This window comes from Lutra lutra, chromosome 7, assembly GCF_902655055.1.
Source record: "Lutra lutra chromosome 7, mLutLut1.2, whole genome shotgun sequence".
In the NCBI taxonomy this organism is placed as follows: Eukaryota; Metazoa; Chordata; class Mammalia; order Carnivora; family Mustelidae; genus Lutra; species Lutra lutra.
This window is the reverse complement of record NC_062284.1, coordinates 18,887,442-18,911,896: the sequence shown is the minus strand read 5'-3', so window position 1 is coordinate 18,911,896 and position 24,455 is coordinate 18,887,442. Positions and strand designations below refer to the sequence as shown.

The window sequence follows — 24,455 nt, the reverse complement described above, 5'->3', positions numbered from 1 at the left end:
TGTTCATTTGAAGATAGCTGTGCACACATTCATTCTTCCTAACCCTGCCACGTTTACTTCTTTATCTGTGGGAGCAGAAAGGGGATGTCTGGAAAGCTTAATTGACTCGTGCAAGGTCAAATGTTATTAAAGGGCAGCAAATGGGAGTTTAGATCATTTTCTGACTGCAGATAAGGGTGTTCTCTTTCCACGGTTGCTGTTGACCGTTCACACTGCCAGCTGTCCACCCGCAGACTCTTGATTTCAGTGTGATCACTTTGCTTAATAAGTCTTACATACAAGGATCAAATTACTACCAACAGGTTTTGCCATACTTTGCCAAGCTTAATTCCCAGTCTTTTGAAACGCGTCCGATTTCTCAAAAAAGTGTTTAGATTTCAGATTTCGACACTGCCGGTTTGAGACACAAACATACAGCTCTCATTTTTTACTACTAGAGGCCCAGTGTAATTCCCATGAAAAATCTGCTTTTTTGAATGGACTGTAAGATACAAAGCACCTAATCCTCGAACTTAATTGGATGAAAATCAGCAAAGCCTATACGAAACGAATTAGGAGAGAGACCTGATATGGATTGTAGTGGACCATATGTCCTGAGAGCCAGGGCCAGGCCAGTATATGCTGCCGATCTTGGCCTAATTATTAACAGATTTTCTCTTTCATCTCAAAAGGCCCTGCCCCAGACAATAAATTCTCTGGAAACCCTACTTCTAGGTATATGAGAATGTTAATTTAAATATTTAAAATTTGTGAATAAGATTATTTTGAAACTATTACCAGGTACGGTCTCTTGATATTTAGCAACCCATATTTCCTGTGAAGCATTTTTCAGCACAAAAGGATACAAAAAATCCTCTGCAGAGAATTGAAACACTGCACAAATCAGAATTAAGAGATAACTTTTGATCTGGAGCAGTGACTGTTGATGTGGCTGAAATACATATTTAATGATGGACATTAATGTGAACAGTTACTGGGAAGAACCATGACTTAATGAGAATGTTGGCCTTCATTGCAGAGGACGCCGAGGACATTTGCTAATGCAGATCGTAGACCGTAGACCGTGTTCGTTAACTGAGGATTAGATGTGGATAGTTGATGGTTATTCCCAGCTGGGCTGAAGGTTCCTGGGAATAGTGTGACCTTGATATTTATTAGCCCCTCTCAGATTTACCATGGAATGAGTCACGGTCCTGAAGCATGTCACAGTGCAGGAGATGGCTTTTCTGGAGCCCAGGATTATGGGGGTACTTGCTAGAACAAAAATTAGGGGCTGTTCTATGGACACTGGAAATTAAATGAAACCACGGGGGTACTGTATGCATCTTAAAAGGGCTTCCTTGTAGCCAAGGAATGACCTTGTAATTATAAAATTACCCGTATGCACATCAATTTCGTGTTTTCTTCTGCAGTACTTTTTTTTTTTTAAAGATTTTATTTATTTATTTATTTGACAGAGAGAGGGAGATCACAAGTAGACAGAGAGGCAGGCAGAGAGAGAGAGGGGGAGGAAGCAGGTTCCCTGTCGAGCAGAGAGCCTGATGTGGGGCTCGATCCCAGGACCCTGAGATCACGACCTGAGCCGAAGGCAGAGGCTTTAACCCACTGAGCCACCCAGGCGCCCCTTCTGCAGTACTTTTTAACTTCCCATTTTATAATATTCTTTAAGAGAATGTACCAAATTATAGATTATTGAAATACTTTAACGAAGTCCTTTTAAAATTCAAATTTGTTGACATTCGAAATATTCTTTATAACAAAAATACCTCCCTATTTGCCACTCATGGAATTACTAAAATGAACCATTACAAATCTCCTATCCTTAACTAATTTTTATTTATAGCAGAATTGGAAGTTTGTTTTTATAAGATGAAAAAAGTTAACTGGGTGCAATGTGGTGTTCTCTTCTAACGCTCCAAACACAGTTTGACTCAGTGAGGGTAGGAGCCTGTAACATTCGAATACTGTACCTTTGACCACATCAGAGCGAGTGGGTAGAAGAACATTAGGGCATGACTTTAGAATTGTATGTGACTGTTTTATAAAACTAGCATATAAAAATTTTTAAAACATAAGTTTTATAAAACTAGCATGTAAGATTACATAGTATCTTAGAATTCTTCACGTTGAAGGAACCTCTTGTACGATATAGTCATTTTATAAATGGGAAAAACTTGAGATCCAACAAATTCAAGTGACTCCCCCAAGACCTTACAACTTATTGGTAGCATAAAGTCAGTAAATGTCTCCATATAGTCTCATTTCTTAATGTTTATTTTACATTGTTACATTCTGTACTTTCTCCCAGGGAAATAGCATCTTTAATTTGCTAAACACTTACTTTAGACAAGCAATTATACCTCTTAAGGGTGTAGGGGACTTCATTCCTGTTGAATCTGGGAAATTGCCAGAGTCCAGAAATTAAATCTTATCTTTGTCTTACTTGCTTAATGGGGCACATTGTAGTGAATAGAAAATTGGCTATAATGTGGAGAAAAGAGGTATAATGGACAGAAGATGGAGACATTCAGCATAATGATCCAGCTGTTTCTCATTTAAGCGCCCAAGAGCAGAGTGGTCCAATTTCTTCTCACCTTCAGTGTACACACCTTCTTAAATGCAACAGGCATCTTTAAAGGGAAGAAAAGAAAAGGTAGGCAAAGTCTGAATAATAGCAAGGAAGCTAGGAACCAGTCAAGATAAAAACAAGGATGATTTGAGGAGAACTTTGCAAAGGATTTGAAAAACAAAAGCAAATGCCTACAATACTACAAAGGCAGAAATGAGATTCAGAAGCACTAAGATCACTTGATGTGAACAGGTAGAAAAGGTGATTTGGGGTAAAAGTAGAGGAGGGATAACTGGTGGCTGGGGAAGGTGTTGTGAGCTCTTACCCAGGACCTGGCCCGTTGGGATGTGGACACAGAAGTCTGATCAGTGGGACCAGCACCCAGCTTTCCCTTCTGGTGTTTCCCTCCCCATCTCTGTGGCAGGGACCGCAGATGATTTCTGGATCATTTGTGTCTAACTTGGCCTTATTGTCTGCTTCATTGAAATTTTTGCTTCGAATTACACTTTATATTCCCTGTTCTAAATTCTGAAGGTGCTTTGTAAGTCATATTCATATTTAAAAAAAAAAAAGTTTCCTTGAAATCTGCATTTCCCCCTTTCTCTCCCCGCGGCACTGAGGGTAAAAAGAAAAAGTTTCCTGACGTCTCCACCAAAACCATTTATAATAAGGCTTTGTATAGACGTTGATGGGGATTGGTTAATGTGCTGAATGACCGAAAAGGTACCACTAGAAACTGACCTGGGCAGGGTTTTGGTATCACCATTAATACCCTTATGTGGAGGTGCACGGCTTCCCCTCTATGGTACCTCTGTCCACATCTGCCCTTTCGTAAGAGGAGCTGTACTTTGGCATTTATTGAGATTTTTCTTAGGGTCATAGCAGGTGCGTGGCTTCTTTGTTGAAAATGTTTATTTTGTAGTGATATTATGGTGATGCAGGAGGGGAGGGCACCAGCTAGTCTGGACATAGACTTGGCCTTATTTTTAACAAAACAAGTGCTTTCCCCCGAACGCGCATGTGCTTGCACTCGCGTATGCCTGCATCCTCCCCACCCCTCTCTCTCATCTTGCAAAAGATTTCATTTAAAAAAAAAAAAAGGATATAATAACATTCATTCAGACTTGTGGAGGTTAGCCAGAAGGTGCCTACAACAACTTTACTACAGTTCACGTTCCTGGTCTCTAATGGCTCCAGGGGTTTTAAGGCCATAAAACCCGGTTAGTCATTGTCAGCAATTTTCTTTTCTTTGTGTTTATCCCTTTAGCACACACATGCTGTGTTTCCGGTAAGCTTACCTAGATGTCAGTCACTGTGAAAGTCGTGGCCACAGACAGCTTCTAAAAGATGTTGAGAGGGGCGCCTGTGTGGCTCAGTGGGTTAAAGCCTCTGCCTTCGGCTCAGGTCATGATCTCAGGGTCCTGGGATCGAGCCCCGAGTCGGGCTCTCTGCTCAGCAGCAGGCCTGCTTCCACCTCTCTCTCTGCCTGCCTCTCTGCCTACTTGTGATCTCTGCCTGTCAAATAAATAAATAAAATCTTTAAAAAAAAAAAAAAAAGATGTTGAAAAACATAGTCCTGAAAAATGCTTGGGGCTGTGGTGTCCTGGGGAGTGGGTAAGAAGAACCATTGACGCATGGCAGACCCTGTACTCCACACCAGACCTTGGAGCTCGCTTGCCGCGGGTGGGGTTTTGATAGCCGAGAGTAAGATGTGCAGTTATCTGTTTGGTTTTCTAGAGAGTAAAAGACAAATAACAACTACATCCTTTGTCTGGAAGGATATATATTTTTCCTCAATATACTGCTGATTTTTGCATTTTAAAAATATATTCTAGGGGCACCTGGGTGGCTCAGAGGGTTAAGCCTTTGCCTTCAGCTCAGGTCATCATCTCAGGGTCCTGGGATCGAGCCCCACGTTGGGTTCTCTGCTCAGCGGGGAGCCTGCTTCCCCATTTCTATCTGCCTACCTCTCTGCCTACTTGTGATCTCTCTGTCAAATAAATAAATCTTTTAAAATATATATATATATATACATATATATATTTTAGCCAGAGGACCCCAGCCCTGTCCCGGTATATTAGTTACCACTTAGTTATCCTATCTATCAGTCTTCATCAGCTGAGTTCTTCTGCATTGAAATCATGCAGCAATTTCTTGATGCCTGCTGTGCTAAAGACTTTACTGTTTGCCATAAGCTCACCAAATATCCCCCGAGCGTCTCGTGTCAGGCCTGAACTAGACTCTGAACATAAAGGTCGTGAGCGTGTGCGCGCGCGCTGGTTCCCTCAGCCCGCTCTGGAGCCCTCTGTCTCTCCTGTCTGTTCGGGCTGCCAGAACGAAAGTTCGGTGGACAGGGTGGCCGATGCAGCAGATGTGTGTTTCTCCCAGTGCTGGGGGCTGGAAGTCCGAGGTGGAGGTGTCCCTAGGGTCAGGGTCTGGTAAGGACCCTCTGCCTGGTTTACAGAGCTGCTTTCTTGCTGCGTCCTGCCATGATGGGGGGAGAGTGCTCTGGTCCCGTCTTCGAAACCCCTATCTGGCCCCCATCCCACCATGGGAGCCCCACCCTTACAGCCTCATCTCAACTCAGTTCCTTTCCAAAGGCCACCCCACACACCCTCACACTGAGAGCGCCTCAGCGTGTGAATCTGGGGCGTGCAGACATCCAGTCCACTATACTCTCCTTGTGGGACCTCCTTGCATTGTTGTTCTAGGCTCTCTTTCTTCTCTGTCGTATCCTTTGTTTCCAGGATGCTGTGTGATCATCCTTTCAGATATATTCCCTCATTCTAGAAGGGCATATCCTTTCAGAGCTGGGAAAGACTGAGTACAAGGTAGGACAGTCCTCCACTGCCTGAAAATCTCTCTTCTGCCCTCCTGCTTGATGGATCATTTGGTTAGGAGGAGAATTGTACGTTGGGAATAATATTCACTCCCTCTTATTTCTAGATGGCCTTTTTTTTTTTTTTTAAAGAGAGAGCTTTTTTTTTTTTTTTTAAGATTTTATTTATTTATTTGACAGAGAAAGAGATCACAGGTAGGCAGAGAGGCAGTCAGAGAGAGAGGAGGAAGCAGGCTCCCTGCTGAGCAGAGAGCCCAATGCGGGCCTCGATCCCAGGACCCTGGGACCATGACCTGAGCCGAAGGCAGAGGCTTTAACCCACTGAGCCACCCAGGTGCCCTGGCCTTCTTTTCTTATCTTGGGAAGTTTTCAGAGTGCTTTCTTTGTGGTGTTCTGAATTTGTATTCTTTCTACCAGGTGGTTGGGGTTTAAATCAGGCAACTAGTCCTTTTATTCTGAACCCATTTTCTGTATTGTTATTTTCTCCCCTTTCTGTGCTTTCTTGTGGTGGAATGAATACTTTTCTGTTTTCTGGTTTTGTTATCATTTCTGTTTTCTGGGATATTCTTCAACTTTATTTTCAAATTTTACTCTTCTTTTTTTGTGCTGCTAGTTTATGTTGATTTTCAAGAGCCTTTCGCTTTTCTGATTTTCTTATAGTATTCAGTTTTGGTTGCATGGGTGTATTATCTTCTGAGTGGATGCCTTCTAGGTTTGTCTTTTGTTTCTCTTGTTGAGTTTTCCTTCTGTTCACCACATTGTTTCTCTTCCCAGCAAGCTCTTGTTTCTCTGTTTCGTCTCCGTCTCTCCCACGGGACCAGGCTTTCAGCTGCCTGATGGTCCGTGGCTGTGGATGGTCCCGGGAAGACTGAGGCAGTGCGGAAGCCAGCTGGAAGCTCTGTAGGCGAGATTTCCTAAACTGCTCTCTCTTGTAGTGACCCGGCTGTTTGGATGGTGCTTTCTGTGGGAGGACTCTAGATGTGTATGGCCTTTTTAGTTGATCCAGTCCCCTGCTTGGGATGGACAGTGGAGGGTGAGTATTCTGGGACCCAGTTGGGAAAAGGGCTGGGAGCCCTTCTCTTTAGACTTTCCTTTTCCCTCCGGGTTGTCAGCCTTGATCACCCTGTCCAGGTTTCAGATTGCAGGAGAAATTGAAGTTCAGGTTTGCGTGCTTACCAGTGAACTAACCCAAGAAGAGTAGGGAAGGACCTGTAGACAGTTATGTTCAGGGATAACTGCTGTAAATGATATGATATTTGCTCCTTGCCTGTCCTGATTTAGTTACAACAATTGGGAGGCGGTCCTGCGTGAATTTTGGCAACACCCCCATCGTCTAAATGGCAGAGTAACTCGGAGCCTGTCTTTGAAGATGCCGGACATGTGCCCCCACCCTCCTTCCCCCACTCCTGTGGTAGGGAGAGGGGAGTGTCTCCCGGCCATGTTGGGAGGGGATGGGGGGTGTCATGGTTTCCATGTTTGTCCAGTCCCACTGGGTGCGGTACTGGGCTTCACCCCTGCCTTTCGCAGCATCTTTCCTGGGGTTTTAAAGGGAGAAAGATGTCCTCTTCCTTCACTCAAGCTCATTTCCTCTGAATCTGGGGTCATCTCTTACCCCCACCCCCCGTGTCTCCTCTCCCATTCTCTTGGTCCTTGTGAGTTTATTCCTTCCTTTTCTTTCTTCTCTCTGAAGGTATTTGGGAAGAGAGGATCGTGGGTTCTACCACTTCATTTTTAGCCATAGGCTCCTGATTCGTACTTTAAGAAGACCATTCTTGCTACTGTGTCGAAGGGCCCTGAGGGAAGGACAGAATTCTGCAGGGAGCCCCACAGGGAAGCCCTGCTGGGAAGAGCAGGACCTGGGACTCCCCTCCCCCGAGCCCAGCTGGGCTGGGTGGGCTGTTCTGACCTAATTTTGAAAAGCAACCTGTAAGGTTCAGTGTGTTCACATTCTTGGAAATGGAGGGACCTTTAAAACAAGTCATGGTTCTTCATGCTCACTGTTAGAAATTTGGAAATTATAAGCAGACAAAATGAAAATAATATGTAATTATAACAAATGTCTATAAAACTATTACGTAGCCCTCCATAATCTTGCATGCAGTAGGTATTTTATTGGTTCTAGTCGTGGAGCCTTGAGCTGGTGCTGATTTCTTGGCTGTGATGGAAGGTGGAAGGGCCTTGAGCTGGTGCTGATTTCTTGGCTGTGGCCTTTGCATAGTCTGTTTGCCGCACCCCCTCCCCCTGCACCCAGGCAGTGTCCTCAGGCGGGTTTGGGGATCAGATAGCACACCCTCTGTGGGATGCATGTCCTGAAGAAGGGCCTCCAGGCTCCTGTTGGGGCACGCAGGCGTGCAGGGGGTAAAGGGTGGGACCTTAGATCCTGCGGGCAGATTTCATTTCTCCTGGCTTGGCAACCTCACGGGACACTCACTTGTCCCCTTGCAGCCCTACAGTTGGCACCCAGGAGGCAGTCTGGCTGGAAGATGGATGTGAACTCCTGGGGCAGGAAGTTCCTGAAACCTCTTTTGTTGTCACCCATATAAAAAGAAAGGCAAATGATCAGGTTCTTGCCCAGCCCCTGTCATGGGGTGTTTACTTTACTGTAGTTTTTCTCCGTGCTCAAGTCTGTGGCCTTACAGCCAGGCCTTGGAGGAGCTCAGACCTCCCTTGCTTCACGCTTTCCCAACTAAGCAAACCCCGGACTGCTGCTTTGCTTCGGACTGTCCCGCAGCTTACCGTAGATCAGAGGTGTGGGGAGGCGCCACCTGTGTTGGCTGCCGAGAGCAGCCCCTGCACGTGGGTCGTGAGCATCCTGCGTTTGCCCATTGCCTCCTGGCACGCTGAGAGGCGGGGCTGCTCTCCAGAGCTGGATGTGCTGCGCTTCCGTTCTTCTTTTAAACTTTGACTGCCTTTTCTAATTAATTGTAAAATTTAGAAGTGATTTGAGTGGTTGATTCCATGTCTCCATGTCCTGTGTTGATCACAGACCATGTGGGAAGCAAAGTTGAAAAGAATGAGGGCCCTTCTGAGATGTTGGCATTCCATGCCAAGTCCTAGTCTGCGGACAGACCTCGCAGTTGTCCAGGAGAGGAGAGGGCTGACCTTGAGAAGGTCAGCGTTCACCAGACTCTCAGGTCACTGATAATTAAGCGAGCAAGTGGATGTGGCTGGAGGCCTCGCACAGAACCTGGCTTGCACTCCTCTGTCTCTCTCATTCTTTGAAGTGTTTCCCTTCTTTTTATTCTTACTGGCTTTATTTAGTGGTAGCCTGAGGTATTGCATAGAAGAAAATGGGATGTAAAAATGCTAACCTGCGCTTTTCTGTTACGGTGATTGCTGTGTGTCGGGAAAGAAAAAAGTAAAAAATACTTTGGAAAAAAGACGACTTTCCAAACATAAATAAGTAAACTGCCTGGTTCAAATACATATCACCCTATCAAGAGTTAGTATTTAGCAATGTGAACAAAACCCAACAATGAACCACAAATACAATGGGTCTCATTGTAATGATTTTTGTAGGTTTTTATTCTTTGTTCCAGAAGGTGTTGTAGACACTCACCAATCATCTTGTTGCTCGGTTGTACAAGGGAATTAAGTACATTCCCTGTCTAACTTGAGGGAACATGCCCCCGTTGGGGCTGATGGACCACCACCCTTTGTCCTCCCTGCCCCCAGACCTGTATCATAGGAGGGGGGCGAGTTGGTGGAATTGCCTGCCTCTTACCTCAACATTTCTGAGCCTGTCGCTGTGCTGGTGCTGAGCACAGAGGACACACCCCTCGCCCCCCACCCCAACCCTCCACCAATGCCTGCACAGAGGCTATGGGGGAGGGGCGCACTTGACACAGGAACTCGCAGGCATTTGAAAGGATTTTCAGCACGTGCACTTCCAGTGAGCAGCGTCTTGGTGTCACAGATGGCATCCCCCTCCCGATGGCTGGCCTCTTCTCTTTACTTCTCTTTAGCTCACTGACAGCGGCATTAATCCTGGGTCAGGTCATACTCCTGGAGCTTTCCTTTTCACTCTGTCAGTGCAGTTTATTCCTAGACCACGTCGCTGCAGGGTCTGCTGTTCCAGAAGGACGGCGGCTCTCGTTGGATGCCAGCCTTCAGTGAGGGGAGGGGGCCTTGGCGCTTGGGTTCCTTACAGGGGCTTGGTGGGGACGCAGAGGGCCTTTCCTCCAGGTGCGCGCACTCGGTGCCCTGCGGTCTCAGGATCACCCTTTTTTCTGTAAGAAAACTTTCTCACACTTCTGTTTGCCCGCAGAATTCTGTCGGCCAGCTCTGCTTATCGATGAGCCTTCTTTCTTGAAGCAGTTTGCATTTCTTCTTCTTCTCATCTCATTGGACTGCGGGAGACTGGGCTTTTACCTCAGGCCTCCGGTATGCTGTGGCTCATTTGCAAAGATTTCTGATATTTAGAGTTTTGGTTTTTTTTTTTTAAAGACCATGCAGGTGTGTAAGGAACAGCAGAAATAGGACAGAGTCACATAACACTAAAATAGCCATATTTCTGTGTTTATTCTCTTAACAGATGCAGCAGCTTTTTTATGAGAATTACGAACAGAACAAGAAGGGCTACATTCGGGATCTCCATAACAGTAAAATCCACCGAGCCATCACCCTGCACCCCAACAAAAGCCCACCCTACCAGTACCGGCTGCACAGTTACGTGCTGAGCCGCAGGATCGCCGAGCTGCGCCACCGCACGGTCCAGCTGCACCGGGAGGTCGTGCTCATGGGCCGGTACAGCAACACCCAGGTTCCCAAGGAGGACCTCCAGCTGGGGATCCCGCCTTCCTTCATGCGCTTCCAGCCCCGCCAGCGGGAGGAGATTCTGGAGTGGGAGTTTCTGACCGGCAAGTACTTGTACTCGGCGGCCGAGGGCCAGCCCCCTCGCAGAGGCATGGACTCCGCCCAGCGGGAGGCCCTGGATGACATCGTCATGCAGGTCATGGAGATGATCAACGCCAACGCCAAGACCAGAGGGCGCATCATCGACTTCAAGGAGATACAGTATGGCTACCGCCGGGTGAACCCCATGTATGGGGCCGAGTATGTCCTGGACCTGCTGCTCCTCTACAGGAAGCACAAGGGGAAGAAGATGACCGTGCCTGTGCGGAGACACGCGTACCTGCAGCAGACCTTCAGCAGGATCCAGTTCGTGGAGCACGAGGAGCTGGACGCCGCGGAGCTGGCCAGCAAGATCAATCAGGAGTCCGGGTCCTTGTCCTTTCTCTCCAATTCCCTCAAGAAGCTCGTGCCCTTTCAGCTCTCTGGGTCAAAGAATGAGCACAAAGAACCCAAAGAGAAAAAGATAAATATCTTGATTCCGTTGTCTGGGCGTTTCGACATGTTTGTGAGATTTATGGGGAACTTTGAGAAGACATGTCTCATTCCCAATCAGAACGTCAAGCTCGTGGTTCTGCTTTTCAATTCTGACTCCAACCCCGACAAGGCCAAACAAGTTGAACTCATGAGAGATTATCGCATCAAGTACCCCAAAGCGGACATGCAGATTCTGCCCGTGTCTGGAGAGTTTTCGAGAGCTCTGGCCCTTGAAGTGGGGTCTTCCCAGTTCAATAACGAATCTTTGCTGTTTTTCTGTGACGTTGACCTTGTGTTTACTACAGAGTTCCTTCAGCGGTGTCGAGCAAATACAGTTCTGGGCCAACAAATATATTTTCCAATCATCTTTAGCCAGTACGATCCAAAGATTGTTTATAGTGGGAAAGCTCCCAGCGATAACCATTTTGCCTTCACTCAGAAAACTGGCTTTTGGAGAAACTATGGGTTTGGCATTACTTGCATTTACAAGGGCGATCTTGTCCGAGTCGGTGGCTTTGACATTTCCATCCAGGGCTGGGGGCTCGAGGATGTGGACCTTTTCAACAAGGTTGTCCAGGCAGGTTTGAAGACGTTCAGAAGCCAAGAAGTAGGAGTGGTCCACGTCCACCATCCTGTCTTTTGTGATCCCAATCTCGATCCCAAACAGTACAAAATGTGCTTGGGGTCCAAAGCGTCCACATATGGGTCCACACAGCAGCTAGCTGAGATGTGGCTGGAAAAACATGACCCAAGTTACAGTAAAAACAGCAATAATGGCTCCATGAGGACAGCCTAACGTCTAGCTCTGCTGGAAGAGACATTTTTAATTATCTAATTTATTTTTCAAAAATTTTTTTGTATGATCAGTTTTTGAAGTCCATACAAGGATATATTTTACACATGATTTTCTTACAAAGGACTCCTTGATGATTGAGCTTTTTGAACAAAAATGTGATCATGTTTGCCTTTGAACACATTTTTTTGCTGAACATTGTGTAGCAGACCTGCTTAATGATGACTTGAAATGTACCTGATGAACAAAACTTATTTGGTTTTGTTCTTTTACGCATTTCCTTTTCAGACGACCCCCCTCCCACCAGTCCTCTGGCAGAAAACATGACCGTTCTGCAAAGTATTATTGTAACAGAACACTGTAACTCTGGTAAATGTTTTGTTGTAACTGTTAACATTGCACAGATTCTACCTTTTGTCTTTTTTTTTTTTTTACGACAATTTTTTTTTTCCCCAAGCCATTTTGTGTTCTAGTTGTAAAATAATGAAATGTGATTAATAGCCGTATCATCACTGTCGGGAGAGCGTTCCAAAATTGATTCTTTCCCCCAAACTTGTGCTCATCATGGTCACATATTGTTTTAAAAGCAGGGGGAGAAGGAGCGGCACAGTTAGATGTGTGGCTGTTCTTGTGGTCGTTCGTGTAGCCTAACGGATTTCAATTCCAAGAAGGATTTGTTGTCTTTTTGTTTTGTTTTTTTTTTTCTCCTCCTGACCCTTCTCTTTAAAGGGTAAACTATTATTAATATTTAGAATGACAAAGAATTATTGTAATAAATCTAACGTACACAAGCTAAAACAGAAACAAAAACCTGCCCTAATGGAAGCATTGGGGGGAAAATGTATTTTGGTTTTGTTCACTTCATCTTGTCTGTGTTACATTATTGGTGGAGATGGTTGTTTCATTCTTTAATTACTGTTTTGTTTTATTCTTTGTATCCGAAATACCTTTAATTTATTTAATATCCATTGTTTAGAGCTCTGTCATTTCTCCAGTATGTGTATCAGGAGTGTGTCTAGTGTTCATTTGCAGTAAACTGATCTCCAAAGATTTCCTTTCGAAAACGCTTTTTCCCTCCTCAATTTTTACATTCCTTCCTGTTTTACTAAATACTAAGTGTTCTTTGACAATTTTGGTGCTCGCATGTTTTGGGGACAAAAGTGAATGAAGTCTGTCATGACACCAGAACCTTTTGTTTGTTTTCAACTCACGGATCAAATGTGCCTTAATAAATTTTTTTTTTTTTTTCATTTAGATTTCAGTTAGTAATAGACTTGCCATTTTAATGCACATCGTTGGAGATCTGCTCATTTGTAAATAGTCTATTTCTCATTCGGGAAAATAAACCAGTGAACAGTATTTTTCTATTGTACTTTTCAGGACCATTTTGTCTCATTACTCCCGTTTTAGCTAAAGAATTGTATTACATTTGGAGAGTAAAAAACTGAAACACTGATTTCTAAAGGTTTCCAAGTTATTTGAGGGGAATATTTTGTGTAGACTGAAGCTTGGGCATGAAATGAAACTTCCAAGTGCCTCTTCCTCTGTTTTCCCGTGGAATGAATTTGTCCCATGTTCCTCCTCAGCTTGCCAAATCTGTGTACCCTAGAACAAGGGTCTTCAAACCCATTCTCAGCCTCATCTGGCTTCTTTGTACGCATGCACCTTCCTGCCCCCGGGGTGGGCCCGACTGGGCCCACTAGAGCCGGCATCGTAACAGCCGCCCACGTGAGGCTGTGTGCACGAACGCTCTCGGGGCTTTAGGGTAGATCTAACTACCGGATAAATTGTGTACAGTTGGTATATAATCCAAGAATCAAAAAAAGTTAAGACCTTTGATGTCAAGGTAGCAGGCTTTGTGGAAGCCAGTCCCCCTCCCAAGACAGCTACTTACTGTGTAATGACAGTTGAGACCCAGTATAATAACATCGTGCTCTCAGTAGGGATTGCTGTCATTCAGCCTAATTGTCATTTACTTGGTGGGAATGTTTAGTTTTTCTTTGTAAAGAAGCACATTTTTATTCCTCAGGAAGAGCACAGTATACACCTTGATGACAAAGTAATTTAAATTCTCTATCATAATAGCCAGCCGTCGGGATTTAGGACGGGGTGTGTATGTTCTGTGGCCTTGTCGAGCTTGAATGTCTGTCCAGCATCTTGGTGACACTATGTTAAAGTTCATCATTTCCTTCCTACTCCCACTCTTGCTCAAGTCCGTTCCTCTTCCTGATGCCATGTGGATATTTATGGAGGTGCTGCCCTCCCTTCCTCAAGATTCCGCTGAGGGGCACCGGGGTGGTTCATTCGGTTAAGCATCTGCCTTCAGCTAAGGTCGTGATCTCGGGGTTGAGCCCCACATTGGGCTCCCCGCTCAGTGGGCAGTCTGCTTGTTCTTCTCCCTCTACCTTTCACCCCTGCATGCTCCCCCTCTCTCTCCCCTCTCTCAAATAAATAAATGGAATCTTAAAAAAAAAAAAAATAGAAAGGCTGCTGAACCCTTTCCTTCTGGTCCCCTCTCCTGGTCCTGCCATACCTGGGCTCTGCGCCCACTGTTATCCTGGTTCCCTTTCCTCCTGGCCTGTCCTCGTTCAGCTGGGCCAGGGTCCCTGAATGCTTTCCTGCCCAGAGAGCGGGCCCTGGAGGCCCCCTCCTCAGGAACCCCCTCCAACCAAACCGGGCTCCCAAGTTCGTGGGGACATCAGGGTCTTTCCTACTCAGACCTCAGTCTGGAACTCTCCCTGCACACCACTCTGCTGGCCAACTGGACTGACACTCCAGGAGCCAAATGAAACTCTCCCATCATCCACGCTGGTGCCTCCCCGCACCCTTACAGTGCAGAGATGACACGGCAGGACTTAATTCTTTGGTCATGTGATCACCTCTTCATCATTGGACTCTTCCCCTGGTCCCCAGGCATGTCGAGCTCTCTTGTCTAGGATGACCGTGTCCTCCACTGTCCCCAGCCTTGCCATTCGCGCACACTTGTGTGTTCCTTGCAGTGGAAAGTCCACGTGGCCCACCTCCCGTCCACTGCATTCACTGTGGCCATGTGGCCCACGCACACTTGTGACCTGGAAATAATGGCTTCTTCTCCCAAAGCTCTGAAGGCTTTCCGGTTGTACTCTTTGTTTCACTTGTTACTTTATACTTCGTGCGCATTACTGTATTTTAAATACAGAAAAGTATTGAAAGGGCCCATAACCCCACAAACCAGATAACTTATTTTAACAGTCCTTAAAAAGGAAGACTCCTGGGGACATGGTTGGAAGGGGGAAGGCCACACGGGTGCAGAGGCGTGAAATGGAGCCTTCCTCCTCCCTCCAGCCATCCAGCCCCGGGGGCCCTCCCACAAAGAACTACCAGGTCTGTGTGGCCTGGTGGGGAAGGGGCAAGGTAAACCCTAGACGAGCTAGGTTGGTAGCACTTTAAACAATTCATTTATGCAAATGAGAACCACATGCTTGTTTGCTTGGACAGAAGGGCCCCAGTGAGCCTCTTGCTGCTGGACAGAGGGACCTGGAGCTCTGATGACCTGGCGGACATGTTTCTGGAGGGCAAGGTGGGGCCGATTGGGCTTCCCAAGCCTTGTGGGTGTGCGCGTGGCGTGGGAGCCCTGCCTGATGGGAGTAGGAGAGCCCTGTCTCGCAGAGTAGATAGATGTGGAGTGCACCTCTCCTCTGGGAGATGGGATTGTTTTTTTCCAGCACTGCTCTTCTGGGCCAACATGAGGCGACAATATGCACACGGACCCTAGCATTCCAGGACTTTGATGTTTGGAGACGGGGCTGCAGTCACAAAGTACATGTCATGGGACGGTCCCCCTTTGACTGCAAAGCTGGCAGCCTGGGAGTGAGGGAGGTGCGTTCCCTCTTGCCAAGTGCTGAGAGCAGAAGGGGCAGGTGCTGCTGGCGCACCACGGCTGGGACCCTTCCTGAGTTCAGGGCACAGAAGTAGCCCTGACCCTCCAAAACGGCTTTCTTTAGTCTCCCTGAGCTCCACCAGCCCAGTGGGTCAAGTTCTCCATCTCTGTGCCCCCTTCCTGCCCAGCCTTTTGACCTGTCCTCTCCACCAAGCTCAGCGCCGGCTCAGCGGGCTTGTGCTTTGTCTGCCACTCGGATCGCAGGTGCAGGGGACACGGCTAACATGAGTCTTCAGTCCCCACAGACTAGGGACGTGGACCCTTTGTTGTGTGTGATCGAGCACGATGACAGTCACAGTTTGCCTCAATCCTGTGCCCTTGAAGGGTCAGCTGGAGGAGGACAACAGGGAAGGGGAATGGTGGGTTTTCAGAGGCATTCTGATGCCAGCGTCTGTCCTCCAGGAAGGCGAACGCCTACGGGACTGCCTGCCCGCCGGACTCTCTCAGCTGCCCAGGGGCGCTGCGCTGGCCCCAGATTTCCGCCTCTCTCCTTGTGCTTTCTTGTCATGGAGGGAAATGAGGGCCAGCCCTCCTGCACCTGCACCAGCATCCGCCCTGGGGGATTAGGCTGTGTCACTGCGTACAAATTGCTGTAATCTCTGCTGCAAAGGAGCTTATGTGCCCCAGTGACTGGGGGCCTGCAGGGAGGGGATCTGTCTGCTAACGTGGCTGCACAGGGCTCTCTGCGTACCTCGGTGGGTCCCGCTATGCTTTCCCAAGCCCTCAAAGGATGGGCTTCTGTTCCATTTGAAGGAAAAGGCTGCTCCTACCAAACCTGCTTAGTCAAACTGGTTATAAATGCAGCGAAAGTGTAAATGTTGCAATGCATCAGATCAGATTACAACAACTCGTTGTCTATGACTTCCAGTAGGTGAAAACCTCCTGTTTTGCTGTGCTTCAGGGTTTGGAGCTTTTCGAAGGGATGCATGGGGCTGGTGGAGGGATAGGGAGGTGGGAGTGGAAACATCTCCAACCGGAAACCAAAAGGCCAGTGAGATTAGGGGCTGGTTTGTCATCAGGGCAGCAAAACCACTTAACGTGCCCGTCGTCAGATACTTTTTCAATGCATTAATTTGCCATTTATTATATTCCAGTTATGACGGTTTTCCTGTCTTACTACGACAATCAAAACCCAAATTTTGTCCTTTAAAGAACGTTCTAGCTGCATTTCCTTTAAAACGATAAGTAATGCCTGACTGATTTCTAATGAGAAAATGTAACAAGAAATCCATCAAGTCATTTAATAATGCAAATTAGACAAGCTCTGGAATCTGTTTAAAGGGGGCCGAGACATGTGTGATGAATTTCTCTCCATCCAGCAGTTTGTCACAATTAAGCCAGCGACACCTCTGGGCTACCACCTTTACTTTCCTCTTGCTGATTTACCGGGGATCACCACCCGAATTGGGCCACAGCCTACCTCGTGCCTACCTCGATGCGGCCCACACGTTCCCACTGGAGAAAGGAAAACACTTTTAGCCAAATCTCAAAGTGACCTTTCCGTTTATATAATTCGGAATGAAGTTCAGGTGTATAGGCAAAGGCTCACTTCCTGTTACAAAACTCAAGGGGAACTCTGACTCACAGTCTCCAAATGCCCTCTGAAAGCTAGACATTTCCTAAATTGCACATTCAAGGAGCTGGAAAGGAAGCATTTTGCATTTTTTAAGTCCATCTCCCTTTGTGAATAACCATGTCATTAATCACTGTATGAAAATATGCATACTGAGAAGTTGAGTCAAGAAGGAATGACCTTCCTCCTCCACCATCCTGTTCCCTGTTCGCCAAATTCCTCTGGGATTTTTGTAACATAGACTTTGAGGCCACAGTGTACATGCAGTGTAGCAACTTGCTCCCTGCTCCTCCACCGCACCCTTAAAACCCCTCTTTTGGTCCTTGGAAATCATCATTAATGGCTGCCGTCTCTGGTAGAGTTGAGAACTTTCCCAATGTCGACCACATCAAATGCCATGTATTCTTTTTTTTTAATTTTTTTTAAAGATTTTATTTATTTATTTGACAGAGATCGCAAGCAGGCAGAGAGAGAGGAGGAAGCAGGCTCCCTGCTGAGCTGAGAGCCCGATGCGGGGCTCGATCCCAGGACCCTGGGACCGTTACCTGAGCCGAAGGCAGAGGCTTTAACCCACTGAGCCACCCAGGCGCCCTGAGTGCCCCGTATTCTATCCCGAATAACAAACAATGCAGGCAGTGTTCCTGGCACACAGCCCGTTTTGTCCTTGGACCATCAGACTTGCAGATTTCCAGAAGTGGGCCATCTACCTGTAGGGGCGAGGGACCAGGTGTTTGGCTATTTCTGACTTAACACGAACCTATTTGGTATTGGACGTGGTCAACCTTGACATTTTGTGCCTACTAGCAATTCCAATAAAACCTTAAAAAAAAAAAAAAAAAAAACTTGAACTCAGCAAAATGACCTTCAGGAAAGACTAAGGGAACGTTGCACCCGGAATCTTGGTTACACCATCCTGTGAGAACAGCAGGACCACAAACCCAACTTGGTGACTGCCCCACTGAGTCACTCCAAAGTGAGAGAAAAGGCAGACGGATTTAGGGATGAATCAGCTGCTGAAGGGAGGCAAGCCCCAGACGGATGGCCTGTTTGGGAACAAGGTACATTTCTCTATCTCCCAGGCCACAGGCTTTCCTCCCAGGGGACCGGAGGGCAGGGGTCAGGAGGGGGCCTGGCTGGCTTGTGATAAGAGCGGCTCTTTGAAGACTTCACAAGCCGGTGGGCGTGCCGGGTGAGGTGTGGACGTGACCGGAGGCACCAAGCCTCCCTCTGCACGTGCAGCCAGAAGGGAGTCTGCATTTTGGGGAGGGGGGCAACGTGTACGTTTGAATCAGTTTCAGTGTTCAAAGATGAAGCCACCAAGCACTCTCCCATGTTCTGAGCAGGTTCGGAGCACTCGTTATGTATTGTCATAATTATAATTTATTGTCACTTGGCAACTAGGGTGCTTGGAAGCCAAAGTTCACGACTAGATTTGAAGGTGGTACTGGCCATGGGCTGGTTTAGGGCCTGGGCTTGGAGAGCTGGAGATGAAGGGAGTTGTGAATGTGGCGTCTCCTAGTTAGCAAAGGAGAGCAGGAGACCCCTTTCTGTGAGGGGTCCCAGTGAGCCAGAGATCTCTGAGAACCGGTCTTAGGCTCAAGGAAGGCTTGTCCCCGGGCTGGGGAGGACAGAGGGCTGAGGTGGCTCGCCATACAGTCATTGGCAATGAGCAGTTGAGGTCATGATTCATGGGCCTTCTTTAAAATTAGATTTGGGGATGGGCCTTTCCTGCTCCCCAAAGGTCATGCCTTTCGGCAAAAACTCGTCAGGTCCAGTTTCCCTGAGTGGGTGATCAGGGCTGTCCCTGGCGGGGCCACAGCCTCAAGAGGATGGGACATTTACGGCCCGCCCTCCGGGCAGGATGGGAAAGCCCTGTCCAGCCCCAGATGGTGTCCCATGGGCCTGTGGGGAGTTGCTGGGCCATCTTGGCCACTGGGACTGCCCAGGAGCTTGGTCTTAGCTGCCAGGTCTTCCCCGAGCTGGGAGGATGCTTGGCTTCCACTACCCACCCCACTGGGGACCCTCCAGTTAGCTCACTCCCTACAGGGTCATGTCACCCCTTCTCACCTCCTGGCTGAGGGCCCAACGATGCCCTCCCCGCCCAGTCATGGCTGCAGCAAACAGCTGCTCCCAGGTTGCTTTGGGAGGTGAGTTTATCACAGAATCACTGTGGCCTATCCCCTCATCACCCACAGAAGTACATGGTCAGGGTGGAGGGTGGGGGCTTTGCTTGCTCTATTTCTGGCTCCGTGCGTTTGCCTTTTTCTGCCTCCACACAGTCCCAAATTAGGAGAAGAATGGCCACAAACTGCAAGACTGGGGAGAACATGTGACACGTACCGATGTTCACAGGCTTGGCGCTCCGAGGCCACAGGCTGTCTTAGAATCACTTGTCGGAAAGGATACATAGTTGCCAGCTTTGGGGACAGGCGCTGTGCAAACCAAACCCACGTGTGACCTGGGACATTAGCAACGCTGTTCCTGCTGGGGACGAGAGGTCACCGTGGTAGCATTCCGAATGGCGAGCTGCCCCTCCGTCCTGTCAATGTAGATAGGGGTGCCCCGAGCAGGGCTCCTCAGGCAACACGGGAACCAGATTCGAGGGGTGCCCTGCACTATACCCTGGACTCGCTCAGCAAAATGTCTCTCTGCGGGAGCTAGATTCGCAGCTGGTGGTGGGGACAGATGTGGGACAGTGATGCCACCACACTGTTCCTTATAACCCAGCGGATGCCCCGCTCTAAACCTGGGAGAGTTCGGGATGAAGGGCAGGGCATAAAAATACAAAGAATTGGGCTCATGGTGAGGTGTTTGGTTTGGCACACTGTGGGGAGAGGCGCGGTCTCAGAACCAGGCAGAGCTGGGTTTGGGTCCACGGTGGGCTGGAGCGGGCAGCTCTCCCCAAGCCCACATTCGGTGACCCAACATGGGTCCAGGAGCCTGTGATCAATCCGAGGTGGGAGTATTTATATCCCCAGAGATGTGAAAGGTGCACGTCAGGACTTCTTTTCTTTCCATGTCTGTTTGGAGTTGGCCTTCCCAGCACAGCAACTGGTTTGCACTGGTTGGGGTAGGCCCACAGACGATGGGTGCCTCTGCCAGTCACCATGTGACCTCGGGCATGTCCCCAGGGCCAGGACCCAGCTTCCTGCTCTGAAGCGGGCACTTAGGATGACCTCTTGAGCCTGACGAGAGAATTCACAGAACCTGGTTCATTCAGCACCTGTCATTCTGTTTCAGTTAACATGTCCCCCCAACCACCCCAGTGCACACACACACTGTGTCCCCACCTAGATATTGCACTTGCTCCAAACTCCTTCCAGACCCGTATCCAGTGATTCATCAAAACCCACAGGAGCTAAGGTCACCAGGGTGGCCTCCCCAGCCCCATCGTCTCCCCACAAAGCTGCCGGGATCGGGCAGGTCCTACCCATTTCCTGCTCCTCCGGTCCGGCAGCTTCTCGGCTAGCAGACTCTTCTTAAAAAAAGACAAACCGGGGGCACTTGGGTGGCTCAGTGGGTTAAAGCCTCTGCCTTCGGCTCAGGTCCTGGGATCTAGCCCTGCATTGGGCTCCCTGATCAGTGGGGAGCCTACTTCCCCCCCCTCTCTCTGCCTGCCTCTCTGCCTATTTGTGATCTCTGTCTGTCAAATAAATAAATAAAATTAAAAAAAAAAAAAAAAAGACAAACCGTATTTGTCCTCTTCTGCTTGGAGGCGACCCCGGTTCCGGTCCAAACATCGAGGCCTGATTGCCCCATAGCAGCAGCTGTGCCTGGCTGACCTCTCCTCTGTCTTTCCAGCTTTTTCTGAGCCCAGCAACCCCTGCCCCCATCACCACGCCTCCCTACCCAAGAGGAGACAGGAAATTGCTCTTAAAAGGGCCAGTTGGCCCAAATGGCTTTCCGAGCTTAGAAGTCCTGCCCTGTCTCTGGCAAATGTGCGGGTTCTGTGATGGTGTGGCCCTGGGGCTCGGGCCTGTCTGGTCCCCTTAGGTGGAGCTCCCTCCTGCCCCTGCACCCATCCGAGGCCCCCTTTACCCACCTTTGTAGGCCCTGGCTCCTTGCTGGGGGCTTCTGGTCTGCCGCTGCCGGTTGTCTGGCTCCCGCAGCAGACTGGCCCAGACCGAGGCTCGCTCACCTTTGTGAGTCACCAGGGGTCTGGCCGGTCGTGTGGTGTAGCCAGCGACGGTTTCCCTTGACTTCTATTCTAGGCTCTTGGCTGGCTTATTGGCCAAAGGGAATTAACAACCAAGATGAAGTATTTCTATGCAGACAGCCTGGAACATTCAGTTTTTAGGTGAAAACAATCACACAGCTTTCAGTAAGAACTGTAAGAACAAGAACCTTACTTCAGAGATGTGGAATGCTTTCCCTCTTGAATCATGAAACGGACATTTATGGAAGAGTTACTAAGTGCCAGGCACTTTATATGTTACTTCCTTGGCTGTTCCCTCAATCCCTGTGATTCAGTATTCTGACCTCAGTTTATAGGGGAGGAATGGAAGCTCAGAGAGTTTAGGGGACATGCCCAAGGTCACCGAGCTAATAAATGGCAGATCCAAAATTCACACCAGATCAGCCTTTTTTTTTTTTTCCCCCCAAAAGCCACATCTCAGGGGGTGGGGAGGGAGGGGAAGGCAGTGTATCTCCTTGTCAAGAAATGTACGGTGCTCAATTTAGAGTACCAGGATGTGGGAACCCACTGAATAAGGGTGTTTTCAGAACCACAGAAAAGGACAGAATGCATAAATACTTTATCTTTTGCTTTTTCTCTACCTTTTTAAATGCTGAATTTTTTTTAAGATTCCCCAAATACACAATTCAACATAGATACAGTAAAAACTTCCCTCTCTCTCTCTCTCTCTTTTTTTTTTTTTTTTCAAAATACACAGTATTCAGAAGAATGAAAGGTCCAGTAATGCCCAGGGATAGTGATGATAAACTATGGACAAAGTAGCACACACACACACACACACACACACACACACACACACGTACACACACATGCACACACGCAGAAAAAATATCTAAAGATTTGAAGGCACTAGAGTGACAAAAGTCAGGCAGATACCAGAAGAGATTTGCCTCTTAAATGACGAGAACTACATATTGTTATAATTACATGTTATTTTATCCTGCTCTTTCCGGAGGGCATCCTCTGTCCATGGCCTGGGGGAAGGAAGAGGGGAGGTGGGATAGGGATTCAGAATGTTCAGCTGTTATTGGCTTGAGGTGTCAGAGGATGGAGTTTAGAGTTGACAGAACTGCTGGCATTGGAAGAAGGAAATCCCAGGAAGCAGGGAGATGTGGAGGAGGGAAGCCCCAAATCCACGCATTGACTCTGTTCCCAGAGTTAACTCCTCCTGGACTGTGCTTGCAGTGGAACACGGTGTAGGGCGACAGTTGTCAGGCAGGAAAAGCTAGTCGGAAAATTTCAGCTGCTTCTCACTGCAGTGGAGGCAGAGTTTGGAGTTAGAATCCCACTTATTGAAGGAGCCTCACAAACGCCTGGGTATTTTCATCAAACCCCCAAATGGGGCTGTGTATTCAGAGCAAAGACTGTCTCAGAGTTATCCCAAGACCAGTGGCAAAATCAAAACAGATTTCTCCCAATAAGTGTGAAAAACAAGCCTCTACAAAATCGAGATAATCAACGAGGAATGTAACAGTCAGGTATTCAAAAAGATCAACACTCTTCAGAGGAAGATAACAGACTCCAGAGTTTGTACAACGACATATATGAGGTCTAAAATTTCGCTCTCAGTCAAATCTTTCCTAGTGCCTTGGGCAGAGTTTTAGGTCTGGCTCCCCATTCCCATTCTGAACCCCCTTTGCACCACACCCTGCTGAGTTCTAATACTGAACTGGGAGCTTCTTATCAAGACCTAATGGTTGTCTGGCTGCCACACCAGACTGGTAACTTTTGATTAGGAGATATATGTGAACAAAACAGAGAAAAGTGACCTATGGTCAAGAGAAAATTCAGGCTGTACAAACAGCCCTGAGATAAGCCAGATATTTTATATCTGGCATATTATCAGATATGTCTTTAATACAGCAAGTATAAAATATTAAAGGAATGACTATATGGAGAATCTTAATTGAGAAATAGAAAATAGAAAAAAGAATTTCATGGGTATGCTGAAAAATACAACATCTGAAGGAAGAATTCACTGGATAGATGTTATAGCATATTGAAAATTACAAAAAGTTTTGGTGTTCGTTTTTTTTTAAGATTAAAGAAATTAACAAACCACTGCAAAACTGATCAAGAAAACAAGAGAACAAAACACAATTTACCAATATCAGAAATGAAACAGAGGCTGTCACTACAGATCCTACAGCTATTAAAAGAGGAATAAGAGAATAGTAACTTTATGCTAATAAATCCAATAACAAAGATGAAATGGACACATTTAAAAACACAACCAAAATTGATGTGAGATGAATAGTCTTTCATCCCATAGAAAATTTAGTTTGTAACTAAAAACCTGGCCAGAGGAAAAACTCCAGGCCAGATGGCTTCCCTGGTGAATTATATAAATATTTTATAAAGAAATGATAACCACGATGTGAATGGTGTAAGCCTGATGAATCACAGACCTGTTCCCCTAAGACAAATAATACATTATATATATTTTTTTAATTTTATTTATTTGACAGACAGAGATCACAAGTAGGCAGAGAGGCAGGCAGAGAGAGAGAGGAGGAAGCAGGCTCCCGACCGAGCAGAGAGCCCGATGCGGGGCTCGATCCCAGTGACCTGAGCCGAAGGCAGAGGCTTTAACCCACTGAGCCACCCAGGTGCCCCTACATTATATGTTTTAAAAAATAAAGAAAATAAAAAATAAAGAAAAATCTATAAAATTAAAAAAATAAAGCCTGTTGATAAGCATTAAAAAAAATGCAATGATAACCAATCTCACAGAAACTATTAGGAGAGAGGAGGAACCCAATTTCATTTCTAAGGCCAGCATAACCCCCATACCAAAACCTGACAAAGATATAGGAAGTTTTGTAGAGCAGAATGTCCCCTGAGGTGTCCCAGCCACTGGACTCTGGCTGTGGGCCCCTCTCTTGTGTCCTTCACTGTGAGGCCTCCCTTCATGGGACACCCTTTCTCAGTCTGATTGTGCCACTTGCCATATTCCGGAAACCATATTCAGGTCACATATTTGTGACCTTCTGGGCCTCTTCTTTTAAAAAATGTATTTATTCGGGGCACCTGGGTGGCTCAGTGGGTTAAAGCCTCTGCCTTCGGCTCAGGTCATGATCCCAGGGTCCTGGGATTGAGCCCCGTATTGGGCTCTCTGCTCAGCGGGGAGCCTGCTTCTCCCTCTCTCTCTGCCTGCCTCTCTGCCTACTTGTGATCTCTGTCTGTCAAATAAATAAAATCTTTAAAAAAATGTATTTATTCATTTTATTTACTTTTTT

At 47.2% G+C, this 24,455-nt stretch overlaps 1 protein-coding gene and 1 long non-coding RNA gene across 2 annotated transcripts in view; one reads left to right on the top strand and one right to left on the bottom strand.

Moving 5' to 3' along the window:
• Nucleotides 1-12,985, top strand: part of CHSY1 (chondroitin sulfate synthase 1) — a 72,126-nt gene extending 59,141 nt beyond the window's left edge. Inside the window, exon 3 of the mRNA XM_047737338.1 lies at nt 9,943-12,985. Within this exon, the coding sequence (XP_047593294.1) occupies nt 9,943-11,532 (1,590 nt within the window). The 3' untranslated portion in view covers nt 11,533-12,985. The remainder of the gene's footprint in view (nt 1-9,942) is intronic.
• Nucleotides 11,344-21,326, bottom strand: LOC125104662 (uncharacterized). The gene is made up of 3 exons (XR_007128688.1): nt 21,064-21,326; nt 19,362-20,206; nt 11,344-11,469 (listed from the first exon to the last, which is right to left on the bottom strand). It is a non-coding gene; the product is annotated as an uncharacterized LOC125104662 (long non-coding RNA).
• Nucleotides 21,327-24,455: the final 3,129 nt, after the last annotated feature.